This window comes from Rhodamnia argentea, chromosome 4 (assembly GCF_020921035.1).
Source record: "Rhodamnia argentea isolate NSW1041297 chromosome 4, ASM2092103v1, whole genome shotgun sequence".
In the NCBI taxonomy this organism is placed as follows: Eukaryota; Viridiplantae; Streptophyta; class Magnoliopsida; order Myrtales; family Myrtaceae; genus Rhodamnia; species Rhodamnia argentea.
The window spans coordinates 9,284,618-9,305,872 of record NC_063153.1 but is presented as its reverse complement, the minus strand read 5'-3'; the positions used below and the strand labels follow the sequence as shown (position 1 = coordinate 9,305,872).

At 38.8% G+C, this 21,255-nt stretch overlaps 1 protein-coding gene and 1 long non-coding RNA gene across 3 annotated transcripts; both read right to left on the bottom strand.

Moving 5' to 3' along the window:
• Positions 1 to 17,927: 17,927 nt before the first annotated feature.
• LOC115753701 (casein kinase 1-like protein 1) lies at positions 17,928 to 20,146 on the bottom strand. Of its 2 annotated transcripts, none has more exons than XM_048277868.1 (6): positions 19,308 to 20,146; positions 19,141 to 19,204; positions 18,968 to 19,052; positions 18,769 to 18,895; positions 18,549 to 18,631; positions 17,928 to 18,390 (listed from the first exon to the last, which is right to left on the bottom strand). In XM_048277868.1, the coding sequence occupies exons 2-6, from the start codon at positions 19,158 to 19,160 to the stop codon at positions 18,274 to 18,276; spliced, it is 432 nt and encodes a 143-aa protein (XP_048133825.1). In that variant the 5' UTR covers positions 19,161 to 19,204; positions 19,308 to 20,146; the 3' UTR covers positions 17,928 to 18,273. The 2 variants fall into 2 exon arrangements, with proteins under 2 accessions (XP_048133825.1, XP_048133824.1); XM_048277867.1 differs by having other exon boundaries at positions 17,931 to 18,362.
• Positions 20,147 to 20,299: 153 nt separating this feature from the next.
• Positions 20,300 to 20,738, bottom strand: LOC125312524. Its single transcript, XR_007198207.1, has 3 exons — positions 20,695 to 20,738; positions 20,461 to 20,609; positions 20,300 to 20,378 (listed from the first exon to the last, which is right to left on the bottom strand). It is a non-coding gene; the product is annotated as an uncharacterized LOC125312524 (long non-coding RNA).
• Positions 20,739 to 21,255: the final 517 nt, after the last annotated feature.

Genomic DNA, 21,255 nt, shown 5'->3' with positions numbered 1-21,255 from the left:
GTACGGGAGGAAACTAATTAATGTTAGAGAATCGCCAAATTAATTGCCGCCTTCGTCAGAAATTTGGTGGGCCATCAGCTAACGTTGCGAGTCTCCTTCGTGTCCGCTCAAAACAATTCTCTCCCTACCGTTAGAAATTGCAAAATTCCGTCTCTCCTCCTGACCAGCGTCCTACATTTTTGGAATCCGGTCAAATTTGGGCGTGCGTGAAAATTAGTGGACTCTACTAAGAAAAACATCCCAAAGTGGCCAACATCATTAATGCATGTCCGTTCAAGCGCACGAATTATTAGACTCTGGTACTTGTCGGTCTCAGCCTAATTGATGAAAATGTCAAAGAAAAGGAATTTTTTGCTGAAATTTTACGGTTTAGTGTAATAAGGGAAATTAATTGGACCTTAACTTTAATTTGATTCTTGAAAAAATGAATAATTTAAAAAATATTTTTTAAAAAATTAATTTTTTTTATCACTTGCAGAAATGAAAAAAAAAAATTTATCATCTACGAAAATATTTAGATATAAACTTTCATCGATGGTGAAAATGTTTTATCGACTAATTATTTCAAAAGATATAAGTGATCAATTTTAAAATTTTGAGGAAAATATTTGTGAAAATATTTATTTCCTTGTGAAACAAATAGATGCTTAATTTACACTTTCCGATTAATGTATCACACGTTCATGGAGAACGCATTATTGAAATTTATAAAAAATGATCTCACTTTCAACTCAAATAATTCCACGTGCGGTATAAGGAGGATGCTAAAGTTTTCTTAATGTCACATAGCACAAACCAAGATTTTGAGCTTGTGCAAGGACCGTAAAAGATTTACAAAAAGAGAACAAATGTTTTAAGATTAAAGCTCCATTTATTTCATAGAAAATGAATGATTTGAAAAATATTTTGTCTAAAATGATTGGTAATATTGCTTGAAATATTAATGGAAAATATTTTTATACAATCAGTGAATGAAAGAGTCATTTTTTCGTCCGACAACAGTTTATGTCTAAACATATTAATGAATGATAGAAATATTTTCCCTTCATTTAGTTTTGCAAGCGATATAAGCGATCATTTTTACGAAAATGATTTTCAGATCGTTTATTTTATGCGAAATAAATGGAGGCCAAAAACATTCTAAGAGGTTAATTTAGAGGGTTATAGTAAGAGGAAAATTGTTTAATAGATAGTCAAACGAGAATCTATGGTAATTGGATTTATTTTGGAAAATAAATGTAAGTGGACATAAGACGAGAGAAATTTGTGAAATTAAATTTATCTCAACTCTTTTTGAATCACCACTTTTATTCGTCGAACCCATGTAATTGTAATACTTATAAGAACGAACTATAATACTACGGTCATCTTAATAATAGGAACGAATCACAAGCATGAAAAGTTCATCTCGATAGTAGGCACGACCTATAATGGAAATTTGCTTTCCAATAGTAGTTTTCGTTCTTTGCATAGTATGGATAGATGATTAAACATTTTAATTATGCTATGTCCACTCTCTCTCTCTCTCTCTCTCTCTCTCTCTCCCTACGGCGAACAGTAGGTGTCCACATTAGCGATTTTCCTCTAAAATTGGTCGGATAAACTGAATTGACAAAACATGAAAATGTCTAAGATCCGAATTGGCAAAATTAAAACATTTAACACCGAATTGATAAAAAAGGCAACATGTTTAGGATTTTTTGGACAATTTTCCCAAAGGGTAGAGATAGGAAAAGCCATAATCCTATTTTACTTTAACCTTTTCACGTTTTGCTAATTCAACCCATCCGGCCAATTTTGGCAAGAAATAGTTGACTCAAGTAATTTTTAATAATAATTTAATTTTTTATTTGGGGATTTTTTGATTTTTATTTTGGTAAATTTTTTCTTCCCTTTTTATTTATTGTGGCCGGCAAGGGTTGCATAATGAAAAAAAAATGGCAAAATTAAAATATTCTTAAAAATTGTCCACCTCGGCTCCAACGAATAGCCGGTGTCCACATCAGCGATTTCTCTCTAAAATTGACCGGATAGACTGAATTGACAAAACATGAAAATGTCTAGGATTTGAATTGGCAAATTAAAACGTTTGACACTGAATTGATAAAAAGAGCAACATGTTCAGGATTTTTTGGACAGTTTTCCTAAAAGGGTAGAGATAGAAAATGGCACGACTAGCGCTAGCGGCCTCCGTGAACGTATTATGGTGCCACTTGGTACGAAGATTATGATACTTACTACTTAGTAAGTGAGCAAATGAAGCTTTTCAAAAGGTAGCTTGGGTTCTGTAACCCAAGAAAAAAAAAAAGGAAAGGTAGCTTGGGAGCTTCCAATGGAATATGCCGAACCATGCTCATCCGAGCGTTGGCAACAACCGCACTCGTTTACTTTATGTCCAACATTAATTAGTCGGTAGTGTCACAATTCGTGGTGCAAGATTTTTCCCTACTATGATCGGTACCCTCCTTTCTAATATTTTCCAAATGCGCATCAATTTTATGTCGGGCTCGCGTGCGTATAAAAACGACCGTCACTAAGCAATGTCTTTTTCTTAATTTATAAATTCTTATGCTTTGCCAACTCATGGACGGAAGCCGGATAATATAATCATATACGAGGTCTAGGATTATGAGATCTAATTAACGACTTTAATGTTAGATAATATGTTTCCAAAGTTGATTGCACTAATCAATGCCAGTTGCTTGGTAAGAAAAATCATTTTAGTTGGGCACAGAATGGGTGGGACTTGTCCTTTTGTTTCAGCTTTGGAACCAACTAAAGCCGAAGTGGTTGATGGTGTAATTTTGACTGTGAGGTTCTTGTGTTGACGTAAAGACAATTGACCAAGTATTTAGCAAAATTACACATTATTCATCGATAGACTTGAGCAAATCCTTAAACTACTTCGTCCGAACTCTAGTACTTGGATGAGCTTGTACCAAAAAATGGAACGGAACGGTACAATTTGAGATATGGTAGGTCGTTAAGGGCGCGCACGGCAACACTTCTGCTTACGAAACACCATCAGAAGCGAGAGTTGATTTTTCAACTTCTCTATCAAGAGTAGAAGTTGATTTTTCTATTTCTGTTTCAGAAGTTGATTTATGATAAAAAAAAAAAAAAGACGTTTGATAAAATTTCTACTTCTGAAATTTCTACTTTTAATCAAATACCGACGGCGAGCGGTGGCGGGTGGCGAGCGACGACGGCGGCGGCGGCCGACGAGCGGCAGCGGCGGCGACAGGTGGCCGGCGAGCGACGGCCGGTGACCGGCGGGCGGGCGTTGGTCGGTGGAGTCAAAGAAGTGATTTCTCAAACCGAGAAGTAAAAATTTTTTACTTCTCAAAGTTGGCCAAAAATCCAACCAGAAGTAGAAATCTCTTTCAGAAGTAGAAATTCCTACTAGAAGTCAATATTTTTACCAAACGGATTTCAGTTTCAAAAGCACTTTTGAAGTGCCTTTACCAAACGAATTTCCGCTTCTGAAGTGTTATAATGCGCGCCCTAAATTAACATACTATTAAATAAAAATTGCAATATATATATATATATATATATATATATATATATATATATCCCTAGAAAGCAACTAAGTTGACGATTTTATCCATCTGTCAAGGGTGTTCTAGACTTTTAAAGAATGGACATTAAATTTGTAAGTTAAGGGCGCGCATGGCAACACTTTTACTTCAGAAATCAACTTCTACTTCAGAAGCAGAAGTTGATTTTTCTACTTCTGCTTCATAAGTTGATTTCTGATCCGAGAAAAGTATTTGATAACGTAACAAAATTTCCGCTTTTGGAACAGAAATTCGTTTGGTAACGGTTGAAAATTTTTACTTTTGGAACATTATTAATACAAAATATTCTACGAAAAATTATTGATCATAACCTAAAATACGTGTTATTCAAGAAAAGTTAAATACAAATATTGATGGATTTACCTATAATTCATCATTTTATTAAGTGTTCCACCCCTAAGCTAGTTCACCAACAATCCACATAATGGATCATTACTCGCCTTGTGGAACTAAAGCTGAACCTACCATCTCAAATCTAAATAATCCGAAACCCAATATATAATGGTGGGAAGAGTTAGATTAACTTTGTGTTGGGAGAAATTAACAAAAACAATCCATCTAACTTGAAATTGATAATTCATCAACACATTTTTTAGCTGTCCTCTTTAGAAAGGAGTAGCCTCTTTTCATTGGGTCATGGGTCATCCGTGGCGATTTCGACTCGCGTCTTATGTAATTTATGATATTAGTAAATTAATTCATGAAAGAGGGATTTATCGAGAAGTATTTATAATTATTGTAGCCAAATTTTCGAATAGGTTCTTGTTTTAAGGGTTTTTTTTTTCTTAGTACCATGTCCAACACTCCTCAGCTGTGGATGTATTGTCATTCTGGTCCTTATTCATCAGGACAATATTTCATCTGAAACTAAATCTTATCGATATACACATCACTTAAATCTTAAATGACACTGCCTATTCTAGGCTAATTGAAATGTAGAAATAACAATTTTCATCATCATCCGATGACACCAACTCCTGCACATTTCTTATTGTGTACTCTCAAGTAGTATATATATCCCCAAACAAAATACAAAGCTAGGGATACAAAAGAAACCCTTCATTCCTAAATTTGGCCCATTTGAGATTAGCCAAACGAACATACATCTACAATATTATTAAAGTATGCATAGAAAAATAGAACCAAAAAACCAAGTAAGGTTGTACCATATGAGACCCCCAAACAGTTTCATCCTCCGTGACAACTTTTTTGTTTACATTATCCCATTGAGCTTTCTTTTATGGCCTGCTCTTGCCTTCTTTTTGCTCACACAAAACGAGCGCAAAAGAACCAAACTTGCCCTACTCTTTTCTTTCTCGTTTTCTCTCGCTCACCCCCCACTGACCCCAAAACACCAGACCTTCTTTCTTTCATTACTCTGGTTATCTCTCACCGTCTATGCGGACCCCCCCGCCATGAACTCTCTCCGCCGCCCAACGGAGCTCTCTCCTTAAGTCAAGGAGGGACATCTCAGCGAACAACCCAAGTTCATTGCCCATTAGGAAGTTCGGCCATCTAAAACAAACTGCAAAATCTGACTTTTCTTCTCTGGGTTTGTCCCTTGAACGCAATCACAATCTGTAATCGGTAAATCCAGCACAAACGCGAAAGAGGGAGAAAACCCTAACCTTCAACATATCTGAGTTCCTAAATGCAAACACGAATTGGAGCTACCGATGGATCTCCGGAAGGCGATAGATAGAGAAGGGGATCAGCAGCTCGGAAGGGCGAATTGGAATCAGTGGCTCATTGAGGTCGTAGTCAGTGGCTCCGGGAGGCGACGGACGAGGCGGAGGTAAAGGTGAAGGCGTGATTTGGAGTGAGAGAGCTTCACAATGTCGTCGGCCTCATCAGGAGAGCGGAGAGAGTAGAGGTGGCCACGTTTTGGAACCGGCTGGTTTTGGTTCATGAACCGGCGGTTCCGGGCCGGTTCAAGGGCCGATTCCGGTTTTGATTTTTATACTTAATTTTTAAATAATAAATAATAAATTATCAAATATAATTTGTCATTAAATTGTACATTGTAATAAAAATTGGGAGGAAAAAAGGGAGGGGGAAGGGATTTGAACTTAAAGAATTATCATTAAGGACCTACATATTTTCTTGGGGATAGAAGAACAATCGTTGCTACCCGTTCCGGTAGTCGTGGCGGTGATATTTCCATCATCATTATCGAAGAATTTAGCTTTTGCGTTGCGATCCATTTCTTGTTGTCCAAATTGAGCATTTGTCCAATCATCAAGACAAGCTTGAGCCTCCACCGAATCCCGATGTAATCTTGAATGTCGGTCGTCCAAAATTAATCTCCCAGCACTAAATGATTGTTCAACCGCAACTGTTGAACAAGTGATTGCTAAAATCTGTTTTGCGATGAGAACGATGGTTGAGAATTGAGTTAATGTTTCTTCCACCATTCTAGAATTGGAAAATCTGTGCTTTCGAATTCACCAAACTCAAAAGAAATGGTTAAATATATCTCTATTTCAGAAATATTACATATTGCCCCCTTTTATCTTTTTTGCTTACTTATCAGTATTTTGTACCTTTTACTAATTCTATTACTCTCCCGCTTTGTACGTCACTAGGTTGGGAAGATCTACTATCACCTAAATCATATATACTATAAATTTCACTATACAATTCTACTATTGCGTTTTTAACCGCTGCTTGTATAATTATAACATTTATTGTTTCATTCAAATGTGAACATTCACAATAGCTATTTAGATAATCACCTAAACCATCTAATTTCATACGTGGATCGAAATCAAAAGCAATCAAATAAATAAGAAAAATTTCGGTATAATAAAGTAGCCATTTTTTCGTATTGCTATAATAGTCGGAGCTAATTGATCATCTTTTTCATATTCTTCAAAAACACCAGCAATATTAACACACTCTATTAAAAATAAATACGTAATAAGATAATAAATATCAGATAAACTATAAGTTGCATCGTTAAATACTTTTAAAAATCTTTTTTTTTGTTGCAAATATCCTAATCTTGTGGGAATAAATTAATTTCGGATACATTAATCGAAATAAACGTACATAATAAATCTTTATAAGCAAAAGATTGATTAAACAACTAGTAGATAGAATTCCTACGAGTCGGAACAGTTTTTGAATTTTTTTTGGTGTTCTCTTATTTGCTTTACAAAATCTACCCAATTCTTTCATAATTTGGGGATGTTTCTATAAAAATTGAATTGCTTTCTTTATTGGGCTGAGAAAAGTATCAAGAGTTCGTAAATCATCTTGTACACATAAATTTAAAACATGTCAAGTACATTTAATGCCAAAAAATTATCCACCAAAAGTGAGTTTACAAATCTTTTTTAAATCAAGAATGGAAGCGGTATTTGCCACGGCATTATCAAAACCAACTGAAAAAAATTTATTAATTAAATTATCCTCTTCTAAAACTTGCTTAATTACTCTATAAATATTATTAGCCGTGTGCTTATCATCAAAAAATCGAAATGCAATAAATCTTTTTTGAACGTTTCAATCGTCACCTATCCATGACATATAATACTCATATAAGAATGAGTTTGCCAAAGATCACTCCAAATGTCGCTACCTATATGCACACGTCCATTGAAATTCGTAAAAAAAAAATTCAAATCTTTTTTTCCTTTTTTATAAAGCCCAAAATTTTCCCGTTTAAGAGTATTTCTCGGAACAAGTTTTACTTGCGGAGTACATGCAGTGTTTATAAAAAAAAATTAAAATCAAAATTTTCACCAACATTAAACGGTAAACGATCAATGGCAGCATATTGAGCTAATGTTTCTTTATAAACTTTTTTATTCTAACGAAATAAAAGAAGAACGTTAGATTGGCGTACCCGAAAATTCTCTCTCTCTCTCTCTCTCTCTCTCTCTCTCTCTCTCTCTCTCTCTGTGTTAAGATTCGGAGGGTGACTGACATGTAATAATTCTCCTTCCCCAAGTGGTTATAGCATTGACACGACACGTGGCATATAACACGACATGACACGATACGTCGACATGTGATTTCAGAAAAAATAGAAAATTCCGACATGTTGGGTTATCGATTAGGTTTTTTTTTTTGGACCGGCTATGCATATTCATTTTGGGGTGACTGGGTATATGACTTAAGTATATATATATTTAATAAATTTACATTGAGACCCCTAATTTATTGAAAATGCTTAAAAATTGACTCCATGCGTATTGAAATGGCATGTCGAGATGCTAGACTCGAGCGTTGTTGGCATGTATGGAGCGCTAAGTACGTGTCGGTCGCATGTCGAGGAGTGTTGGACACGACATGAAAGTCCCCGAAAATTGTTGGTGCTACATAGCTTATGGCCTCAATCTCTTTCTCTCTCTAAATAAGAAATTTTGAGCGAATTCTAACAACCCACGTGTTTTTAAATATCAAATAAAAAGATTTCCCTTTTTTTTTTTCTTCTTCTTCTTCTTCTTTTTTTTTTTTTTTTTTTCGGGGTCGAAATTCTTTTTTCTATTTGTTAAAGTTGACAAAAATGATCAAATGGGCTTCTCACCTTTGTTCTAAAGGAAGCCTATCTAAAAAGGCCAAAAAAGGGGAAATGAAGCTAAAGATACAACAAAGAAATGAATCCAATGGCAATTATGTACTCATGGAGCCAAAAACATGACAAAAATTTCTGAACAACTCATTTAAGGCGAAGAACCCCACAAAACCTCGGCAGAGACGCTGGCAACCTCGGCCTCGGAGACGCAACCTTCCTTCACCCTCCTCAGTATCTCCATCTTGAACTCTCCCCTCTCTCGATTGGTCAGCCCTTCTCCGACCTCCACTTGCACCGCGAATTTCGCCACGCACCCATCGAACCCTCCGCCGCCGCCATGGTCGATCTGGTCTCGTCGCTGTAATTCAAGAAGCGTCTCGACCAGCCCCTGTTCGAGCACGGCCTCGATCACTTCCTTCCTTCCGTGGTAAGCGATTTCGCACAGGCAATCGAAGGCGGCGACTCGAGTGGCCGGGTCCGGCGATCTCAAGAGGCCCATGATTCTCGGGATTCCCCCCAGCGACTCGATCTCGTCGATCAAGGGGCTCCGCACGAGCGCGATCAGCGAGGTGAGCACCTCGATGGAACGGCGCGAGCCCATCGAGATCAACGCTTCGAGGGTCGGACCCATCAGCACCAAACCCACGAACACGTTCCGGTTGAACCGGATCAGGGCTACCATCACTCGAGCCGCGTGCTCTCTTATGGTTCTTGAACACGCGTTGTCGCAGAGTATCGATTCAAGGAACTGAAACACCTTGGCCTTCAGGATCAGGTCTTGGTAATCTCTGTCGAAGCCTCGGGATAGCCTTTGCTCGAGCTCGGTCAAGACCTTCACTTGTTCCCCTTCGTCCTCCGACCGGTCCAGCGTGCGGACGAACCTGAAAATGCTGTCTTTGTCGACGTAAGCTTGGGCTTCGCGCTCGATCTGGCCCCCGAGTTGGGATATCTTGTAGTAAATGGCTTGTCTGCGGATAATGGATCGGAGCCCATATCCCTGAGCCGCCTTGAGCTCGTTGAGCGCCGTCTGGAGGTTGCAGAGCAAGTGAGAGAGCTTGAACAGGCTCGGGTCGGTCTCAAGAAGCTCCTTAATTTCGTTGCCCAGATTGAGAACAGCTATAACGGAAGCTTGGGGGTCTTTGGTGAGGAAGACGGTAAAGCTTTGGAGCTCCTTGGAGGCGTTCTTGAGGAGTTGCAGCACGCCGAGGGAGCCTCCTTGTTGCTCGGGTTGCTCCTGTTTGGTCGCGTCCATAGATGTGTCAAGAGCGAAGGACAGCTGTTTGTGTTTTTGCGTGCGAGAGAAGCGAGAGAAGAGAGAGGGAGACGGAGAGGCAGCGGAGGTTTGTCATCTACTAGTCAAGTCGAACGGACGCACCAACCTTTCAGAAATCTCACATACAAAGCTAATTAGGGTTTTTTTTTACCAAGCACACGTTTTGGCCCCTCATGCATGATGGACTTTTGAGAGGCATCTGGAGAATGTGCGAGGGCGCACTCTGTTCATCTAGTGGGACTACAAGTTTGTGCGGTGTGATTGTTCAATGTATCATCACTGACCTAAGCACACAAGTTCGGCCTGAAAAGAAGCCAAATATAAGACCGGCATGATCCTAAAATGGGTTCGTGTTAGGGGCGAATCGGGATCGAGTTGTAGCAAGGAAGAAGACGATGGATGAACATGACCCTGTGCGAAAAATCGTCCTCTCGGGTCCCAGTTGGGCTCGAGTCTTCCATGCCAATTTAGCATGGGCTAATATTGGTCGGACCATTTTCGGTCCAACCCAAACCTATTCACATTCACCCATTTGATACCTCTATGTATTAGGCTAAAGAATATGGTAGATAGTGACATAGTTTCCGGGACAACACAACTAAAGTATGGTGTTGTTCAGCACATGTTTCGGTTCTTACATGGTATTTGTTACATGGAAAAGTAAAATGGTGCTGAAGAGCAAGGACGAGGTTGAGATCCAAGATATTTTCGTTCATTTTTTTCGAAAACTTACTGTTAAGAGCACTATGTATGCAACTATTATTGTAGTATATATCAGGTAATACCCTATTCAGCAACACAATAAATCAAGTACATTTGTCTAGATCAAATTTTCCGAACCGTGTGATCATGAAATTTCTAGATGTAACTACTAAAGCTGATTTAAACCTTTTCTCGTTCCATTTAGGAGAGGTTCAAAGATCATAAGTCTGCATCTTTTCATGTAGCTTCGGTCGGGAAACTTGGATCTTAGAATGACGAGTTCACATCTTTACTGACAAAAACTGATTTAAAGCATTGTAAGCTTGAATTATCGTAATAATCTTTTGATCTAAATAGTAATATATCGAAAAAGGGAATTACCCATGTGTTACCAAGGGGTTAAAAAAAAAAAAAGGCGACCGTGCAAGCAGAAAATGACAATTGACGCAGTCAATCGCGAATGGACAAAATGAAAGTTTGTCACGCGTCGTAAATTAGTCAATATCTTACCATTCCTCGCTAAGGGTAGTTTTGTCCCGTCACTCAAAAAGCTGTGGAGGCAGCAAAATCCATCCCGTGGATTTTAAGCCGTGCCCTTAGTTTTATTTGTCTCACTAAATGGTTTTATTTTATCTCTCGACAATTCCATTAGTAAACTGATTTTTTCCGTCGACCCATGATCTTCGTAAAAGTTAAAATTTGGATATATATATTTTTCTCTCTTTTCAAATTTATATATATAATTCTTTCTTTTGTGTCGTGTAATTTCATGAAGGTGATTTTGCATATCTTGCTTTATTTTTGTCCTAGTTGATCTTGATTCGACAATCAAAGTAGATTGATTTTTCCCCCAATAACCGAATACTTTTGTTTGTAAATACTGCATATTTGATTCCATCCATAAATCAATTTTCTTCCCTATGAGTTCGAGTCTCAATAAGAATTGGAATTCTTACTGTTTGTTCATATGTCATGATGTGAATTGAACCAAGTAGGAATTAAACTTACGAATCGCCAATTATGAGTTGGGCGCTTGCCATTTTGTAAACAATGTAATAGGTCCCCAATTTTTTTGATTGATGTAGACTTAAGACTTGATCCGTCTAATTACATAACTTTATTAGGATTTGAATAAGTACAAGAATTTCGGGACAAAAAGAGGTTTGGTTGATTGGGATTATGAGCCACAAGCCTACAATGGGCATGTGCTACTTTACTTGGAAGGGCAAATCCGCCCCCAAATCTTATCTCCAAGGTTTCTTGGAATGTAGTGAATTGCCACTTATGAATGGCGAGAAACAAGAAGAATCATGAATATATGTTATTTATTTCAAGCAATGTCATATGGTATGTTCACTTGAAATTGAATGGTCCATTAATTTCTCTCTGTCCATTGTCATTTATAAGTTTTCTAAACGACACCCGACAAAAATACAAATACTCTCGAGCTTGTGCAAAGGAACCACCTAAAATCGAATTGCCCAAGAAACCAAAAATCCAAACTTTTCTTGTAATAGGGACGATGTGGAAATTCGACTGTAAGATGAATCTCTATACCTTTAAACCGTAATCTCTTAAATCTCTTATACTTTTCAGATTTAAGCAAAAAATCTTTCTTTATTTTTGCACACGCACGTAATATATTCGAGGTCTATAGTTTTCATAGAAAACAAATGGACAAACAAGACCAAAGTTACACCATGTAAATGTATAGACCCGTCGCCATTACATAAGATAAGAATAATAAAAAAAATAAAAGTATGTATGACTTAAAATCTGAATACCAATAATGAAGAAAATCCTTTTCCTTTTCTACCTTAGCAAAAAAATGGAAACATGTCAGTGTGAACTTACATATAGTTGCCATCGAAGTTGCCTAAAAGAAATTATGTTTTTCTATTTTCCTAGCTCATGAAGAGAGAGAGAGAGAGAGAGAGAGAGAGAGAGAGAGAGAGAATCTTACCAAGCTATCGTAGGAAACAATCCAATGTGTCCAAAAAACTTTTGCACATCAACTCCCTTCGCTTCTTCTTTATTCCAATTTATGGCATTGTTTATTTATTGACTCCGATTTGCGATGACACTTTTGAAAGAGGGCGTTCGTAATTACTTGGAAAAACCTGGCCACCACGTGGCCAATTGTCGCGCCGTGTTCGTCGATGCCACAAAAATAAGGCTCCCATTACGAGAAATTGGTCAGATGCAGTCGTTCGGCGGGCCAAGGAAGGAACTCAAGTCATCAAGATGGTATTGAAGGTTAGACAGATAGGTACCTGCATTCTCTAAGAGTGGAAATCGAGAAGTTGGGAGCAAATGTTGCTCTTGTTTTGTCGGGGGACATAAAGTCCGTGGTCATATGAATTTGCTCCTTTAGGCAAATCTAGTATGGAGCGGCCCCGGCACAGGGAAGTGCCACCTTCCATAGCGGCGTCCGAACACTGAAGTTTCGTCCATGCTGGCTATGGTTTGTTTTTGTGTGTAACATGTAACTTTCTTTCCTCTTTGTAGAAGAAGAACCATCTTGAAGTCTTAAGAACCCGAGAGTATCCTAAAAAGTAATAGGAGATCCAAAATCGAAAGACCAAACCTACAATCTTTCTTTATCTTGTTGATTTTGCCTCCTCTTCAAAGGATTAATCAACAAAGACAGGCAAAAAGGGTACATGTTTGTGTTATTATTGATAAACGAAACAAACTTAGATGGAAGGAAAAAAAAAGAGAAATAAATATCATTCGAGCCAAACCAATCGAACGAGGAATTTAATTATTCTTTATCACTATTTTATTTCCATATACTAATTGCATGTGCAAAATGCAATGGTCTAATTACACATAGGAATGTGTAGAATAATTATTCGTGCACTTGAATTTTATTTTGTATGACAAATAAGATTGGAAAAGTTAAAAGAAAATTAAGAGAAATACGGAGGAGAATGGAGATTCGAACCCGGGCCCCCACTTCTGCTGCGTCCCACAAAGTGGGCCCCAATATTTAGTTGTGCTATGTTTGATGATCTTTTCATGTACATGAATGGGGTCGGGCAACCAACATAAAAATGACACGTGGCTTGCTCTTGGGAAACCTTGACTAGGTAACATTGTTTTGGTGCCATTCTATGCGGTCCTGCGACCTTCTTTTTCTCTTCCATAGGATTAAGCAGTAATTAAGCGACGACCGTGCCACGTAACTTTTTGATAAGTGCCTGAGTGACATAATTTTTTAAAATTATTGATCACAAGTGCTATGCCACGTTACATTTCCGACACTTGGATAAGCAATTTTTAAAATTTTTTGAAACTTAAGCAATCAATTAAAAGTTATAGTACTCAAACGAACTTTTTTTTTTAAAAATGTATGTTATTTAAGTAATTGCAAAAAAAAAAAGTTGTGGCATTCAAGTAAATAAAGCATACGCTTATCGCAGGTCCATTGTTGAACCGCAAAGTCACTGCACCCTCATCGAAATTAAATTTCTCCCAAGTTAACCTCGGATTTAAAGTTGCCGATCCAAGACTTAGCAGCTCAGATGGTGCCTGTGTCAATTGTGTAGCTTCACAATGGGAAGTAGATAATAAAATTGGAGTTTGCTGCACACTCAAGTGTTGCTTCATTTTTGTCCTTTCTTGTAACATGATATTCAACAAAAGGGACGCTACAAATTTTGGCCCTTATTCAAGCTTTCCTGATTGCTTCTTCATCAGATCCAATATGAGATATTATTCCTTGAGAGTTAGCAAAATCAGATGTCATGCCTAGGGAGTGGATTCAATAGTTCCTTTCTCGCTACACCATTGCCCGAACTGTCTGAATCGATTCGTGTTGGGACACCAAATGACATGGGGACCGAGCGACGGTTAAAACGTGAAGTTGCGAAAATATAATATGATTGGTTTCTTCTATTGATTGTGTTGATGTGAAGACACCAACCAGTTGTTGCATGCACTCGTCCATTTGGATCTAATCAAAACCCTATGGATGCTCGACGAAATCCTGCGGGATGGATGAGTGATCAGAGAAATCTTTTTATAGAATCGGGTCCGCTATACCATTGCCCGGCGAATAGCACATATAGATTTTAAGCAACTGCTGTAGCATGAAGTATACTCACTTTTTCCTCTTCAATGCGATAATCCGTGGAGGATGAAATGCCATTGAGACGATCTGATCAGTTACATGTTTCTGGCTACCGTTTCAGGCATGGAAACTTCATGAGAGGGGAGAGATGGTGCAGCTGGGGGACGCACCACTGAACGGTGACTGTGATGTTGAAGAGGTCTGGGGATGCATGAAGGTGGGTCTTCTCTGCACACAGGAGATGCCAAAGATACGGCCGACCATGTGGCCTGTGGCGAAAATGCTAACTGGGGAGATAGATGCTAATGCGGTGAAGATTTCGAGACCAGGGTTGCTTTCCGAGTTCATGGGCATTAAAGTCGACCTCGGCCATACGACAGTCACGGACAAGTCGAACATAGGTGACACATCAGACTCAGCAGGCACCGCAAAGCCATATGACTCGTCTTCCTCTTCAGAAGACATAACCACTTCATATGCTACAATGACCTTCGATTCGATATATGGCCGGAGCACTAGAGAAGGGTCACGAGGATACGATAACATCCCGGTTGTTAAGACTCCCTGTAGAATCTTTACTGGAGTTGGAATAGCATGCTCCAAAGGGACGCCATTTTTGTTTTGCTGATGCGAGAAAGTTCCGGCACTGTAAATCCTTTAAATCAGTCAGATTTCATTTGATTTTTTGTTTGTATCTCGAGATATAAATATCTCAGCCGAGTTGAATGAAGAGCGCCATCCAAGATTTTTTCCACTGTCAAGAATAAATGAGCAAACTACTAGAGCAAATATGCTTATGCCACAGGCTGCTCATGTCACTGGCTAATTGATCTAGGCATTTCCACGCTCACTGGGCAGGGATTGTAGGGAGAAGCTTTGAACTTGAATTACAAAAACTCCCGTAGATTACGACCGTAAATCTCTCCTCGATCTAACGGTGGATATTGCTCTTCCCCATCCATTAATCACTTTGCACCTCCCTATCTATCAATAACTCTCTAAAATAGGGTATGTTTTACAATATCGTCTAACTCCAATAATATTGTAAATAACTCAAGAGAAAGTTGTTCTTGTTACATGGTTCACGGTCCTTCGAACGTGCAAATCTCTAGACCGTGTGACAAATCAGAATTGATATTGACTAACCGCTTTAGCTTGTTGTTTAACATTAAGCGAATAGGCTACCCATATCTCTATTCGGAAAAAAATTGCGCCCTTCGTTTCCTCTTTTTTCATCCATCACATGTGTGGAGGTTCTCAATGGCAATTTTGAGCTAATTTTGTTTGTGTTCTATCGAATTTAGGTTTTCCTTAGTAATTTTATGTCGTGACACGAAATGTCACTCCTCCGATCTTGTCAACTCTGTTCTACTGTTTCAACCAAAAAAAAAGAATATGTTCTACTGAAAAAACCTTTCTTGTGTTCGTATCTGATCAATATTTTTGAAAAATCGAGGTATAATGTTTGTGTATATCCATTTGTTTCAGTTTTAAAAAAAGGAAAAAGAAAAAGAAATTGTCTTTCAACCATGGCTAAAATAGTGGGCCAAATTTTACCGGCCTGTTGTTTATCAACTTCATATTATTTAGAACACCTTATCTGCTTGTACTCTGTTTAGCCTATCGGTCATTTTTCAGCTTCTTCTTGATATGTTAGAATTACCTTGAATGAATTCTTTAGTTCTTTGCTTCCGTCTCTCACAAACAAGGTTTACAAACATGATGACACAAAGCTTTCCATTGATAAGTTGTTGCTCACTTAGCTCAAAGCAAAACTGGTTTAACTAAATATTCAGCCAGATTATTGGTCTTTGTTTTGCAGTGATTATTATTATCCTTGCTCTATCAGGTGTTTGAGCTCAAAGATGATTCTTTGTTGCTGATGCTGTGTTGTGATTTAGAATTGATTTTGACAAGTAGGAATGATTGGATTTGTTACTTTTGTCTTTCATTGCCAGATGTGGTGTATGTCCCTTTCATGTGAATTGAAAACTTCTTGTTGAAATTGGTCTTCCTGGAAATATCATAATTACTATGATAGTAGCTATGAGGATGTTTATGATAGGTATTGGGTGGGTACTGAAGCAAAAGTTTCTATTACCTGTTAATTTTTTGTGCGAATGGCTCTTGAAGTGCTAGTCCTTTTGCGTGTAGTCATTGATAATCTTGATTTATTGCTGTTCCTTTTATTTTGTCTGACCACCATTTGTTACACGTGCTATTACAGTGAAGAAGAAGCCAGAATGAAGATCTACTCAGTTTCAACAAGGCACTACTTTGCATTTGGAGCCCTTGTATCTGAAGAAAACATGGGCGGAATGCCACCCCAAAACAACATTGGTGGACCGCCGCAGCATAACATGGGCGAGATGCCTTCTCAGAGCAATATAGGAGGGATGCCTCACGGCAATACGGGTGGAATGCCGCTGCAAGACATGGGGGCTGCTCCAAAGATGGAAGGGTATTCACAGAATCAAGGATAGTCCAATACCACGCCTCAAAGGGATGCCGGGGCTATGCCAAACCATCAGAGCCAGAACTACACTGCTAGCAGGGACCCGTCGACTGTACCGGGTGGAAATGCTTATTAGGCATAGAATGTTGGCCGGGAGAGAACTCGGTTCGCCGACCGTGGGATTTCGTTGTATAGCTAAAATGGATGAACCTACCTGATGCAATATAAATGTTCAGAACATGGTTTTAACCGTGATCAGAAAGACTTGCATTGACCTATTGCTTTTAACCGTGATCATGTTCGAAACTGTATATAAATGTTCTTAGGAAACCATGGTTTTCATTCTTATGTCCTGGTACTTGGAAATCTCATGTACCAGTGCTTGGTGTGGCTGATGATGTTGAAGTCTTACCGCTTCTAGTACTATTCCTTGCCGAGCCATTGTTGAGAGTTGGGATCGGGTTGACGTGATGTTTCCTTGCACTGCAATTCCCCTGCAACAGAACTTCATAAATTTTGCAGATTGTTCTTTCTTGTTCGCGAGGGCAGGTCGAGAACCATCCAAGGTGTCCCATCCAAGTCGGACGCCTCAATCTTGATTGTATAATTGATCACTCAAGAACTTGATCTCATGAGCCTTTTGTTAGTTTGCCTTCCATCGTATTACAAATTGCGAGGAATTTATCAGTCATTAGTTGCAGCAGATTGTGATTGCATTTGGCATGTAACGTATCCCCATTTTTTACTGCAACCAACTTCAAATTTGCTCCCACTTCAAGATTGGTTTTGCGAAGAGTTTCTCTAGCAATTCTTGCCTTTCTTCATGAGCATACAGAACATTTTACTTGCATTTTGAGTTTTCATTCTGATCGTTTAGATAAAATGGTCGTAACATTTGACATAATACTTAGCAATCAATCAATAACGTAATAAAATGGCTCAAATTGCCGCAATTGCTGCCCAACATCATGAGCTATGAAGCACAAAAAAAAAAAAAAAGGATAACCAAGAATCGAACTAAGTTTTTCGGTTTGGTTTAGGACGAGTTTTGATTCGATTCAGGCATATTTCCTAATGATTGGATTCAATTCCGTTTGAAATTTAACCAGAAGGGGTTAAAAGCTTTCAAGAGTGGTCGTTCCATGAGCTCAGCCTCAGATAAAATTGGAATGATGAGGGCCACTAGAAAGTGGGATAACTTCGACTGCACCTATAACTTGCTTAGTAAAGAGCATCTGACAATTTGAAGCTCTTTCATACTAGCCTTTTACATTGAAATCGACTTAGTGGGATAGTTGTGTCAACTTCATGGGTGATTAGTTCCCTTCCTACTTGATGTCATTACATGAGGACAAATGTTTGGTCGACATCCCTCCTCCTTCAATACGATGATGTGCCTGAAGACACCTTGTCTACTGTTGAAATGCTCAGTAGTGCTGCAGTAGTTAGAAAAAGAAATTGGCAGAGAAAACTACGATAAAGAAATCTACGTCCGGTGATAACAGATATAAATGATCATTCAACAAGTCATTAATTGCCGCTTGGAACTTGGCCTGAACATTCCTGAATGGATAAACCTTCCTGATAAGCATGTGAAGAGAATTCATCGGGCCTTGGACTCGGACGACGTTGACTTAGTCAGATTGCCGCTGAAGGAGGGCCATGCTACTCTGGATGATGCATATGCACATCACTATGCCGGGTAGCACATTGTGATGCGAAGACCAGGACCGAGCTTCTTGATGCTGGAATTGCTGATATGAATTGTAGAAATGGAAGAGGCTTCAGAGTTTTGCACTAGACCAAAGGAAAGAACATGGGAAGTAAAAAACATCAAATTGGAAATTTTCCTACCATCTACTTCTCACAAAAACTTCAAAATTTTTCACTCAAACCTCCATTCTCTCCACTTTCCCAAACGGAGCATAAATGTCACTTACCAGTGCACGAGATGGGGGTGTTGCCATTTGAGACTGCTGATATTCCAGTACAGTCCAATCAAATACATAATCAAACTGGAAACCTGGGGAATAGATTACCTTGTCAAATAAGAAAGTGGAAATTATGCTGTGGCTCCCTTACAGATAAACAAATGATCTGTATTGGCAATACATACATAAGTAGTTGGCTAAATCAGAAAGGTCAAAATGTATACAAAACCTTCGCGGATGAAGAGGTCACGGAATAGTCTCTTTAAGTAACAATAATTTGGCTTATCACGAAATCGCAGTGAACGGCAAATATGAAGATAGGATGCAAATTCTGTCGGATAACCACGACAAAGAGCCTGTGAAGCATCAGAGTTCATGAGTCCATAGAACTAGAAATGACCGAATATGCTCGCAAAGATACAACATACCTCAACTGAGGTAGAAGCCTTTTTCTCACTAATCTTCTCACTCTTTTCTTCCTCGGTTCCTGCTTTCAATCCCTGCCAAGGGAGACTGCAAAGAAAGGAGTAGTTCCAATTACTGGAAAAAACTAAAAACCTATCACCTAATCAACAATATAAGATAGGCAGCGACAGTTTACCTTCCTCTTAGGAAATACATAAGAACATAACCAAGAGACTCTAGATCATCCCTCCGACTTTGCTCTATTAAGACCAACAAAAGAAGAGAAAAAGAAATCAGCAATGAAAGGAAAAAGAAAAGAACCAAAAAGCTCACTACTCCAAATGAAGGAATGGGTTACCGTACCAATGCCAAGATGAGTGTTCCTGCTTGCATATCTTGCGGTTCCAGTCAATTTCTTCTTTCCCCTGGATGTTCAATCAACAAGCACAATGAGCTACTGCTCACCATGATACCCATAGCCTCGAATGGTAGACTTTGTCAAGGCAAACATCGTACGTCAAAAACTTCTATTGAAAGAATACAACAGTTGATTTCTTTGAGGTGACAACAGTAACTACAGAATCCACAGTCCATACAGCCTTCAGTGACCCCTCTAAAACGTAATAACTGCTACTGAAGCCTCTAGTTAGCTGGAGGGGCAGAGTAATTTGGAGAAGACCATCATTCACAGCGCACATGGGACAACCAACAAAATAGCAACAGCAACTCACTTTCCAGTTTAAATATAATTGACACGCTACACGCTACGCCCTCATGAAGTTAGGGTAGTGTAACAAGATTGTCGTTGCTTTTTCTGTTATTTTTTACTCATTGTTCTTGTGTATTCCTCACGTACAAGAACAGAAGCTTACTAAGAAACCAAATTTCATAGGTCATAAAAGATAACGACCGCAATCATCTGAATATACTGCCTCAACAATGCAGGCTTAAAGTCCACATGACTGCAATGACATCATCCGCGTAAACTAAAATCAGGATTGAAGCATGACCTTCTTTTAGGTAATCATTCTGACGCATAATGCCAATGGCATCAAGATACAACATGCTGAACAGGTTAAGAGAAAACTCAATCACTGCAAAAAAGGAAGGTACAAATACTAATTTAAGCATGTAAATAACCTACAAGAAGGAGAGTATCCTCGAAAGCTCAACTCACCTGCCGAAAGGAATGTGCTCACGAGTTGATCTGTCTCTGTATTTCTTGGCAAGACCAAAGTCAATAACGTGCACCTGAAGAAAGGTATGAAGAGAACCACATTACATACTAGATCCAAAAAGGTATCACACAAGTCGAACCAGTATGTAAAAAGCACAAACCTGATTGGCGCCTATTCCCAAACCCATCACGAAATTTTCTGGCTTGATATCTCGATGCAAAAATGACTGGGAGTGAACAAACTCGACTCGATCAATCTAACGAAAACCATAAGCATCAGCACGGTTTAAAGACACTCTAACCGAGAACACAGGGGACATTGCAAGCGACGAATCAAACCATTTGATCTGCAAGCATCAAAACCGTCTTCAAGGAAAATTTTCTACCACAGAAGTTAAATAGATGTTCAAGACTGGGTCCAAACAAATCCATCACAAGTACATTGAAATGTCCCTCAACACCAGACCATCTCACATTCGGAATCCCAGCTGCAAAAGGCAGAGAATGAGTAGCTATGGTAATGGCATTGACGGAACAACATTGAATTTAAAGCCGTGGAGAAGGAACCATTACTTCCTCCTTGCAGGATCCGATACACTTTTGTTTCATATGGCAATTGAGGATGCTTTTTTTTTATTCTCTCCTGAAAATCAATCAATCAGAAACATAAATGAATCAATCAAACTATGCTGTAAGTCTCTCAAACAAATTCAAAAATGACAAAGCCCGAAGAAGATTATAGACCACTCACTAGCTTGATGGCGACCTCTTCATTCGTCACACGTCAGCCCATACAGCCAAAAATTTCAACAACAAAGAAGGGGTGGGGGATCGGCAAATCAAGTTAACGACGGACCGAGATAGATCTCTCCCGAGGACAGACGACCGATCCTCCCACCGAGCCGGAAATTTTTCCCCACGCGAGTCTCCATCGCCCGCTTCGCCAAAAAGCGATTCGAAACCCTAACCTCCACCGAGTTACGCGAAGAAGAAGAACCATGCAAAACTCCCGTGTGGTTTTTTGATTTATCACCTTTTTACTGCTTATAATTCCATCTCTCTCTGTCTCTTTTTTCTCAGCTTTTGCGCTCGCTTGAGAAGGAGCGCACCAAAAGCCACGTGCCATCTTTTAAC

What these genes read in the sequence shown, in the direction of transcription:
- LOC115753701 (XM_048277867.1), bottom strand. Translation starts at nt 19,160, where the DNA reads ATGTATTTCCTAAGAGGAAG. An exon ending in AGGCTTCTACCTCAGTTGAG is followed by an intron (nt 18,896 to 18,967) that starts GTATGTTGTATC and finishes GATGCTTCACAG; the next exon opens with GCTCTTTGTCGTGGTTATCC. An exon ending in TGACCTCTTCATCCGCGAAG is followed by an intron (nt 18,632 to 18,768) that starts GTTTTGTATACA and finishes TCTATTCCCCAG; the next exon opens with GTTTCCAGTTTGATTATGTA.